This window comes from Haemaphysalis longicornis, unplaced genomic scaffold (assembly GCF_048455015.1).
Source record: "Haemaphysalis longicornis isolate Haplotype H1 unplaced genomic scaffold, Haemaphysalis longicornis Haplotype H1 scaffold_1, whole genome shotgun sequence".
NCBI classification, from domain to species: domain Eukaryota; kingdom Metazoa; phylum Arthropoda; class Arachnida; order Ixodida; family Ixodidae; genus Haemaphysalis; species Haemaphysalis longicornis.
This window is the reverse complement of record NW_027526203.1, coordinates 282,248,407-282,259,689: the sequence shown is the minus strand read 5'-3', so window position 1 is coordinate 282,259,689 and position 11,283 is coordinate 282,248,407. Positions and strand designations below refer to the sequence as shown.

General features: G+C 47.2%; 1 protein-coding gene across 1 annotated transcript in view; it reads left to right on the top strand.

The window, feature by feature from the left end:
- Positions 1–1,653: 1,653 nt before the first annotated feature.
- Positions 1,654–11,283, top strand: part of LOC144146903 (uncharacterized) — a 723,365-nt gene continuing 713,735 nt past the window's right edge. Inside the window, exon 1 of the mRNA XM_077678868.1 lies at positions 1,654–2,257. Within this exon, the coding sequence (XP_077534994.1) occupies positions 2,179–2,257 (79 nt within the window). The 5' untranslated portion in view covers positions 1,654–2,178. The remainder of the gene's footprint in view (positions 2,258–11,283) is intronic.

The following is an 11,283-nucleotide window of genomic DNA, read 5'->3' as shown; positions in this document are numbered from 1 at the left end:
GGGAATGTACTGCATTTTGTATACCGCACATTCTTTTATGCTACTTTAATCACGCGAAGCAGTTGCACAATCACTTGCATACAGCCCTCTGAGATATCGGTTATCTTTGTCTTCCAATTTCGTGTCTAAACTAACTTTTATTTAAAAATAGCACAGGTGCCAGCATTGCTTACAATATACAGATCCTCGCTACAGTTACCTGGGTTGCCTACTTTTATACCCACATTTGATGCCTTCTTTTGCAAACGGCTGCGTTTAAAAACATTTGAAGCAGGTCTGTTTTTCCCCTCGTGTGCCTTCGCAAGTGTTCAAACACAATTTTTTTTTTTTTTGCCACGGGGCTACTCACATTCTGGTGCTTTGTTGGAGAGAGTAATGTCCCCGGAATTACCAACTTGCGATTTCCTGTTCCTTCGATAAGCGTCTTGCCAGCATGCATGCGAAAACACTTCTCAGGTATGTGTACCACTCAAATGCAGTTGTATTTAATATATCAAAGCTATCTGGGGGGCTAGTTGGTCTCTTGACATAATTGAAAAAATGCGCTAACAGGACGGGACAGAGGGAAGGAAACACAAACACAAAACAGACTAGCAAACTCAGTTTGCTAGTCTGCGCTGTTTTGTGTTTCCTTCCCTCTGTCCCGTCCTGTTAGCGCATTTTTTCAATTATGTATTTAATTCCCCTGCTGACTGCCGGGTACAGCCTAAAACGCCTTGAATGGCTTGGGCTGACCCGATATCAATGTGTACAAATTGAAAGGTGAAATAAAGCAATTAATATGTTCTAAAATACATCCAAACCGTACTGAACCAGCTTGAACTAACAGCTGCGTCTATGCATTTCTTGTTTAAAAGCGACTAGAAGTTCTTGGTACAGCACAAGGCAACGAATGGGGTAGATTTGCTTTAAAAACACCATCCCGCCCTTCAGAGGAAAGATTGTTTACGTCAGCAAATTTAAGCAGAGATTAAAAGGGAGGCGCTCGCTGTGCGGAAGCTAGCAAAGTGAAAGCGATGCCCTGTTGTGCTCCATTGAATATTGTGATCGAAAATGCAGTGCGATTATTGGAGACATTTTCAAATCTCGATTAGGGCAGCGGGCAAGACGCGTTCGAATTTCCTTTTTCCTTCCGAGGAAGCCATAAATAGAAGAGAAAATCTATATCGATTTTCGATATGCATAATAGATCGCCCTTGGTCCTTCGTGCTTTCATATTTTTCCTCTTTTGTCAAAGAACAAAGTGCTTTGAAGTTTCCTCTTTGGCGACGCTTGCTTCTCTTAAGACAGACGAGTAAAGATGCGAGGGAGAAGCGGCCGTTCTGGAAAAAATGTGGAGAAAAATTAAAGTCATTGAGAAGAAGTTTTTTTTGTTCCTGTTTGGCCCCGCTTATGGCCTTCTTTATTTGCATCCCTATAACATATATTCGCGCACGCCGCGCGCTTAGCGGCCCTTCCCTCCCGGTCGTCCCGTTTTCTCCTCTCGCCCTTTGATCCCGCTCTCGCCCTTCCCGCTAGCCCTCTCGCCCGGCGATGTTCCGCTGATGGGGACGGCGCATGCGCAAGGCGCCCTTGCGCAAGCGCGAAGGGGTCGATCTCCGAGAAGGTCTCACGTGGGTACGGCTTTTTTCGGAGCACATCGGTGTTTGGCGGCGGAGCCAGAAGCAAGCGCGCGGAGCCGCGCAACGCGGTCGTCGTCTCAGCGATGGGAGTCTGCGGTCTACGCTCGTGCCCGGCGTCGCGCCTTTATTTTACCCCGAGAATTCACGCCCTAGTGCTCGGCGCGACACTTTCGCTCGCTCTCCCGGACGCCGGCGGAGTAGTGCTGCCAGTGCCGGAACACCGCGTTTCGGCCCAGCGCTAATAAGCAACGCCGAGTGCTCGCCCGCGCTCACGTGCCACCGCTTCAAGCTCCTCGTATCCGCGTTCGGGCCGCGGCGTTGTTTTGTCATTACACTGTTTGACAGTCTAGTTGTGTCGTGAGTGCAGCATCAGAACACACTCTCTCTAAATGCGAACACTGTGAACTGGACTAAGGGTAAAAATTGACCGACGAACTCGTACATCTGCGTGTGGCTGGCGAACTCCGGTGCTCTCCCCGGGAACTTTCAAGTGCGAGTCAAGCGTAGACTCTGCTTCGCCAGTTGACTCCTGCTTTCTAAAGTTCCGACGCGGACCATGGAAGCATCTTCGCTCCGCTGGCTCCTTTGTATTCTGCTCTTCCTTTGGACAAACCTCAGCGCGGACGGAATCGAAGGTAAGCACCGACATTCGCATCCGTCGCCGTATTTTTACTTCGCTGCCCGCTCCTACTCCAGAAAGGGCAACTGTTTTTGCTCCTGAATGGAAGGCACGTCCAAGTTTTCAAACACGTCGGCATTATTGTGTGTGCGCTTGTTCCAGTGGCTGGGATGCTACAGGCGTCTTTATGTCCTTTGGATGACAACGCAAGGCATAAAGCCAAAAGCAACTACAATGACGGGTTTATCAAGCCAAACATTTAAAAAGGAGCAGCTTCTTAAACAAAATGAAGATAATTTGCGTTACGTTACGCGAAGCACAACGTTGCCTAAGTATTTAGCAGTCCCGGTGACTATGCACTAAAAGTAAAAGAAGAAATTTTTTGAAGGCCGTCGTAAAACCATAGTATTGGTTTACTCTGTTTAAGCGAGAGGCATCAAGTCTAAAGCACAAAAGCCAATGGCGTTATAGTACGTCCACAACAAACTTGCGATGAGAGGTATTTAGCTTCAATGTGCATGGTATTTGTTGACCAGTTACACCCGATACTATAACCGCATACAGGAACGGTTTATAGTATCGGTTGTCGCTGGCTGCCTATTAAGGCCTCGTTTAAAAGACAGACTAGATGACAGAAGGAAGGCTTTGTAAACACGCCGAAAACAGGTGGCACAAGTCTCTGCCTGATATGTTCAGTGAAGATGCACACATCGAATCGCGGTGATGTTACCTCCTAGCATTTAAACGCATAAAGAATTGCATTTAAGTTGCGGTCACGACAATTTTGAGGCTTAGTTATTTGCTTCTACGAATATATTGCTATATTTCGAAAAAGTGATTTGCAAAGCAATAAACGAGCGGATTATTAAGATTGTTTCCTGCAGATTGTGCAGATTTCTTTTTAGTTTTCTTGCAACAATAACAATAACATATTTGCAAATAAAGCATTAAAGCAGTACATAGCGCCAAATGGAGATTTTATAACACTCACTCTTGCCACAGAAGATAATTTGGCAGTCACCACTATACGACGAGCGTCGTGGTCCTCTCTTTGTAGGAGTTTACCGTACCACTGAAAATGCATCACAAGCCTCCAGTATTGGACAAGCTTACTGTTTCCAAGTGCCATACAGCAGCAACTATCCCCACATCGGCCTTTCCATCACAGCTAGTTTTGATTCTTCCTATAAACTGCTTTCAGTTGAAAGATGCGAGAATGTATCAGTGAATACGCAGTATGCAAGAGCGCAAATTATGGAGTGAGGTAGGTTCGCACTGTTCAAAACAATGTTCAAAATGGCTCAGCAGAGAAAATTACAGCGCAGGAAATGGAAATTTGTTGAAATCAAAGGCGTCTTGTTTGTTTGTTTGTTTGTTTGTTTGTTTGTTTGTTTGTTTGTTTGTTTGTTTGTTTGTTTATTTATTTATTTATTTATTTATTTATTTATTTATTTATTTATTTCTTTATTTATTTATTTCGAACCTGGCGCTTCATTTTGAAGAATCCACGGAAAAGGATGAGGCTAGTGAGAAATTACTGCTGCCCTTTCTTAGACTGGGAACGTTTGTAACCTGAGGTGTGAGGTTATTAGCTTCCCGCCGTGCTTATTTCATGCGTTTCATCACGCAACTCCAAAAAGTGCGGCTACCCACCTGTGTGGATACGTGGCTATGTGGATACAGCATTCCGCCACCGGGCACGAGGTGGCGCGCTCAACTCCCGACAATGGCGGCTGTTTTTGTGGTTCAAGCGAAAGGCAAACATTCCTGTTTGTCATGATTTCGGCGCACGTTAACTATTCCCCTGTAGTGTAAGTTAACTCGTAGCCCTGTTAAGGTGTGCCTCGTAGCTTAGGTATTTTTGTAAGCTCTACGATCGCGTAACCAAAGTACCGTGTGACCGATGTCAATCGTTAGGGCAACATTCTATCTGGCTCACGTATAACTACACTCAATGAGAGAATGACGTCCACGACGTATATGTGCCTTTGGAAGGAGTGTGAACAACAGAGCGACTCTCTAAACTCGCCCCATCTGGATTATTCGTTCAGCAGCACTAGCTCAAAGTGCTCAGATTCATCTGGCCTTCCCTGCAGTACCTTCGTTCTGTCATGACCTTGTGGATGCCAAGAAAGAAAGTGCCTTTTGGACTCCCTAGATGAAGACGTGTGTCACAGCTAACAAAGAAGTCTTTCAGTCTAGGCCGCAGCGAACATGAATTCAAAAACCGCACCGTCGGAGACAGCGAGCCTATGTTTTATACGTCTTCAAATACCTAGTCTTACCTGAGAACAGGTAGTTTGTTCCGATTACCTTCCACTTTACCGCGACAAGCGGAAGTTATGTGCGTGAATGATGGCGATGACTATTACAAGAAACGCCATTTCGGCATGCGCCGCGCATAGCTACACACTTCACCGCTGCCTCACCCAGGGGCGCAGCAGTCACCAGAGAACCAGGGCGCTACGGCCGTGCCCACAATACCGGCATGTTCTCCGTTTCCCAATTGGCCCTCATGCTTTCGCATTCACTACATCTTGAGGACTGCTTATATGTCGGTGTAATTTTTTTTTCCCGATCTGTTATTGCGGTGCTCTTGTTGTGGATACTTTTTTGCTACGTGTACGCTAGTTTCCCGATCGCATGTTTAACATAATGAATCGCCTTGTTTGCATGGAGGTTTTGGATGACCCAATGACCCGGTTTGTTTAGTCATATACTATATGGAAGTAAGGGATTTCCAAGCGAATTAAAGGAATCTACTCACACATATATATCTTAACATTTTTCTTTAGGTGTTTATAAAATATAGGACACTTTTTCAGCTATATAGCTATAAACGCCAGGATCAGCGACTAGGTCGGCTAACAACTTCAGAGCACCTGGATGCGTTGCGCCTTCGCTAAGCGCTGCATTTAGTGTCTACTCGCTGTTGCAGATCAGTGGTTAGGGCGTTGCACTTCTGACGACGTCATAGGGATGGCTATTTTTCTAACAGAGGGGAAAAACAAAAGCGCCCGTATGACGAGATTTAGCCACCCGTTGAAGAACCCGACTAACCTAAATTATTAGTCCTCAGCCTTCCACCGCGATTCGCCTCCTAGCCGCTGTGGGCAGTTTTGGTTTTCAAATTGCACATTTTGAAATGCATTGCACACTAGTTAGACTGACTACCAGCGGTTGGATACGCATAGTGCCTCCATTTCTCTGGGATATTTACCCGTCACACCACTTACAGAACGCAGCAGGGAAGTTAGCCTTCTTCCTTCTTTCCTTTCTGAAGACGATTTTAATGGACTGTAACGGGCCGTAAAAACGGGGCATATCGTGAACACTGCTCAGATCTCAGGGTTTTAAAGTAGCGAGCTGCAAAGCGTGGGTGATATTACAAAAAAAATGTTGAGAAGGGTAACAAAAAAATTATATTGCACTGTCCCATTCCTCGCCTCTCGTCTCGCAGGTACGTCTTAGGCTGATATGGTGGGACATTGCTGTTTCTACGCGCTCGATCAATAGCCCAAATTGTCAGTAAGGGTCCGTGAAAAATAACGCACAGGCTTTTTTAGAGAAAAACGGGGGGGGCATATGAATACGTTGAAGCCACACGCAAGGACTACCAAAGGCAGCTCACTGGAGTTCTCATAATCAGTCTTGACCGCCTGTTTTGGTGGCTCAGCGGCTAAAGCTTTGGACCACTGAGCACGATGTTGTTGGATCAATTCCCGTCTTCAGCAGCTGGTGGAGGCCAAGTACAAAACCGATCATTGTGTATGACATTTAGGAGCAGATTAAATGTACTCAGGTGGCGAACCGTTACCCTCGACTAGCTGGTGGCGCAAACGTACCCTCGACTCTGGCGCCCGTCACAGCCCGGGAGTAGCTGCGGAGCGTAAGACCTCCCGCCACTAATGCGCTCATAACGTCGCATACATAGTGCTTCTTTCGCCTTGTTCTTCGAGTGCATCAAAACGGTACACCCCTGGGCGGGTTGAAAAACTCGTGCGCAGGAAAAAAGCGCTTGAGCCGCTACGCCCTCAAGGATTCGACCGAATGCGCAGTTTTTGGCATAAACTACGCCCGCGCTTTGAAACAATGATGGAGAGGCTGCTCCTCGAAGGGAGATCTTTTTTTAATTTTAAAGCATTCATGGCTCATTGAGCGAAAACAAGCCGTGATAGATACGCTACCGAAAAACACCCATTGGTTCACAAAAACGCGGCCGAGAAATTCCTATTGACTGCGAACGCGGGTACGCGTCAACCTGACGTCCCAATTGGCTGCGAAGCGCCATGTGACCACGAGCGCAGCACAAAAAATGGATGGCCTCATATCTGCTCCCTTCGCTACAAGTTTCGTCAAAAGACGAAAGTCCTGTGCCTCCGCTGCCACGTAAATGTCTCTCTTCTCTCCCCCGCACATCTTTAATGGTGGAGTTTGCTTAAGTCATGCAATTTTACCGCGTTCCACTGACCGCGACGTCTACTGGTTACGGTTGAACTTAGAATGGTGCCACAAGGTCCAGGCTTGCACGAGCTCTTTTTGTATTTTTAAAACGAAGCTTTTTACCTCTACCACCCAAGGGTTCTGTCGCGACTGTTGGTGTCAAAAGAAAACTCCCGCGAACAAATAAAAGGAGTTACTGGCACCGCCAGGAATCTAACCTGGAGCGAATAGAGAAACGGAGCGAGAGCCTGTTGTCTTACCAATTGAGCTACGATCCCACGCGGAGCACATCTGCGGGTTTACCCCCTGCGTTCTCGCTGAATGCCACGTGATAGCGTCACGCGACCTCTCGCGCCGCTGTGCGCTCCGCCCATGTCATGTGTAGCGGCCGTGTGCGCGCTTTACACATGCTCTAGGAGTTATAAAAAGCAAAGGAATCTTACGCCAACGCATGGCATCTCACTTCTCCGTCTCTGCCGCCGATCTCGTCGCCTTCGTCGGCGCCGGAAGAGACGGAAGAGTAAGATCGTCTAACACCCGGTTTGAGCTTCCTTAACTTTATAAAAAAGAGCATCCACTCATGGGCTTCACCAATACAACTCAACCAACCACCGTTCATGAATCATGCATTGATTTAACCTTAGTAAAGAATGTCTCTTTGAAGTTATAAAGGGTGTGGTTATGCTTTTCACTTGCCTTTGGTTCCACTCTTTGTAGAGCCACGTGTGGGAATGTAAGTGACGTCGCATGTGTAATCGTGTTGGGTGTCGTTTGCAGCTTCGCTTTCCACCACCTTCACAGGATGGATTGGCGCGCATTTTTTTTTTTTTTTGAGGGGAGGTGGGGGCAAATATTTTTTTCTACGATACCAAAAAAAATGGCAGCATCTCCACTTCGTGGATTATGGCGAGGGTGCGGAGTACGGGGACTCGAAATGACATCCAAGTTGCACCCAGAGTGACATCCGATTTGCGCCGCGACCGTCATTCGATTTGAGCCGTGAGTTGCACCTTGATTATTGCCTAAGTGAAACTGCAACTCACGGCTCAAATCGAATTTCGAATCGCGAAAGCTGGCGTGACACCGCGTGCGTCCGTTTATATAGTGCCTTTGCGGGAAGAGTACCCCAGCCAGCTTGTCTGTTGCGCGCAGCTATTTCGGCCGGCTATAGGGCTCTGAAACCGTTTTTGTATAAAGGCTAATCCTTCAACATTCTGAAAGTGATGGGATTCTCCCTCCCACTGCCGATACTTGTTTACCAAAGGCTAGCGTGGCCCTCCGCCGATCAGAAAGGCTCCTTCCTGACTATCTGGTGCCAGAGGATTCATTCCCGGAAAGTGGAGTGTTCTCAATTAGACGCAAGTGGAAGCCAGACTATCCTTGCTTACATGGCGGCTAACGAAGCTCGCCTGATCGCAGAAGGAGATTTCTAATCCGCTTGCTGGAGATGCAGCCGCCAACCGGGCGCCTTCTGTCGCACTGAGAGTGAGTACAAGTGTCTCGCCCGGCCCTCCATCGGCAGATCCCGGACACGTTGTTCGAATGCCCGCCGCCAAAGTGCGCGGAAACGGATCATTTGACTGCTGAAACAGAGATGGTTAGGATGCCACCTACAGGCGAAAGGCCGAAGTTTGCGAAATGCCATGGGGGGTCTGTATGCAGTTCTTTCCATATGTATCCAACATATAAAGGCGCCTCCTCTGCCTCTTCAAGGTTGAGGAGGCACAGCTTTAAATGCTTGTCAGTTGCAACAACAACCAAAAAACGAGCTTCTGCCTCTCTGGTTACCGAAAATAGAAGAAACAACGCCAACCTGGCCATATTATTTTATTTATCTTAATAAAATAATCGGCGTTTACTATAAAGCCAGAGTTATTGCTCTTGTTATTGTTAACGGGATGTAGTTCCCAGTGCGTCATTGACTTAAGCCTTTTACAACGTTTGGCAACGTTGAAATGGGTTGGGAGGAGGGTGGAGTGCGCATTCCGGGGGAGCTATAGAAATAGGACATGAGAAATAGAAATTCCGTTTGCCGATGAGGCACAGTTTTGTTTTGCGTGACGAGACTGAAATAACCGAGGTTAAAATGCCGCAGTGGGAAACTCAAACTTACAAGGAAAAATCAATCGGATTTTCTAAATGTGAAAAACATTATGCGCAGTGTTCCCTGGAGAAACCGTGTGGTATTGGACCACGGCGCTCACCCGATTCTCCAAGGATACGTAATCTTTCTGCGAGGGAGAAACAGGTGGTTACTCCACGCTCACGTTTCTAGCATTAGGTGCAGCTTACCACGTTGTGACGCATCAAACTAAAACAAAGTCAGCCAAAAAAGATTTTAATAAGCTGCCATAGTTTTCTCTGACGTTTTCCGCGAATCGCGGGAATCAAGTGTTACTCACCGGTTAAAGCTAACCGAAGGCTCCGTATAATGCGCATAAAGGCCCCGAATGAATACTCCTGCCTCCGCGTTCCGCATATAATCGCAGCCTAGTCGTCAGCCACGGGGAGCATAACTTTCACAAGGCGGCAGTCCGTCCTCCTCCGACAGATTCAGACAAACACATTACCCACTGAACATCTCACACATCGCTTTCGAAATTTACCCGGCACCCCTACTTGCTCGTTCTGCGGAGGTTACCCAAACATATTCCACACAATATGGGCCTGTGATCGACATCCAAAGTTGACCCCCATCCCGAATCCAACTCTAGCATCCTGGGAGGCAAGTCTGGCTGACCCCAGCGCTGCGACACAGCTCCTGCTGACGTCCAGAGCGGAGGAAGCCATGGCCACGGCTTCCCAAGACGGCGCCCTGGACTAAGGGTGCTCAGGAAAATAAAGTTTACTTCCTTCCTTCCTTAGTCAACTATCCGAATGCATTTGTACTCGTTGATTTTTACACCGAAGAATATTTATCTGTTAAGGAACTCACCAACTCTCAACGTGAAGCTGACGATTGCAAAGGCTGCAGGGACGAAACTTAGAAACGTATATTTATCTACAGTCAGCATGAAAGACGAAAGAACCGCCCACCCCAAACAGACATGCGCTTTCCCAAGTTGACGTTCAGATGCCATTTTGCAATATCGAAACCCGCGCTGTTGTATTCAACAGATAATGCTACACCCTCACTAGGGGAGACGTGACTGACCAACGAAGCTGGTAATGCTATTCTTGGATGCGGCGATTACGAGTTGCTGGGCTCTCGTTCTAGCCTTCCTTCGTACGCAGGACCCTAGTTCTACACCCGCTTCTGCTTCACGGCCCTGTATTGACGCCGTGGTTGATGACGTCAGTGCAGTGCAGCGAAGTAGCGGCGGGTCTCACTTGTTGGCGTTAGCGGTAATGGTTGTGCCGCCGCAATCGGAAGTGGTACCATCTTTGGCCCCGCCATTAATGAAGGCGTCACCTACACTTATCACGTCACGTTTGGCTTCTGAGAATTTCTGGGGCTCCTCACGCTGATAACAAAAACGTTTCGAGCAACTGACCTTGCCAGAGCCTTAGGGCGTCCTAAATATATGCGCGACGAATGTGTTCACGTGTGCCGGTTACGGACGTGCAGACAGTAGCAGCTCATCATCAATTACATACAGCTAACAGACTCATTTACACCGTTGACTTAACACTAAAAGGCCGGCTTGCTTTTCTTGTGTACATTCATCCTCTTGGTAAACCAGCCATATGTGTCTATTGAGTGGGAGTGCCGTGGTAAAAGTGACTCTCGCATGTGAATCGAGGCAACGGTCACGTACTCGCTTGGCCAGAAGATTGTTCCATCAGGCCGCGAGCTCTCCCGAGCTAACTGCCCAGGCTGACGAAGGGGTCGCGAACTAAACCGAAAAGGATCCCTTTGCAGCTTCGCCGTAATTTTTAAGTATTAAGTACAGTTGGGGGTGCAGCACCAGCGCACCGACTGTCAGGAAGGGGCTATAGACAGACAGTTGCGAAGTTGCTTTCAAGGCTTTCGCGCTACGGAATTCGACCCCCTGAGAGCGCGGTTTAGTTTTCATGAGCTGGTGGTCACGGAAGATTGAACACAGGAAAGCCGCAAAGACTAACTCAAGTAGCAAAGCAATATCGACACTGTTTAAGAAATAATATCCTAGTGGTGAAATCACAGGCGCCCGTGCCTAGAATTTGTGGCTGTAGTACTCCATCAAAAAAGGAGCTTCACTCAGCTTCTCTATAGTTCACAAGGAGTTCCTTAAAAAAAGTTCCCCAGTAGGTCTTAAAAAAGTTCAAGCTCACAAGGAGCTTGAAAAATTCAAGCTCGTCATGTTTTTGTTTTATTTTTCTCCCGGCGCTCCGCTATTATTTTTTTAGGTTTCTCTCACACTGAATTTTCATTCAGTCTCTTAAATATATTTAATCGCAAAATAACCAAGACGATACACAAGAAAGACGAGTCAGGACAAGCGCTTGTCCTGTCGGACAGGATAGCACTTGTCCTGTCTCTTCTTTCTTAGGTATCGTCTTGGTTATTTTGCGCTTTTAAATATATTTAAGAATCATGAACCAACTAGCCCGCCAACAAGTTTTGTTAAAGTATATTTCATTCAGTCGCTCCGCTTTGCCTTTGGTGAGTACCGGTAC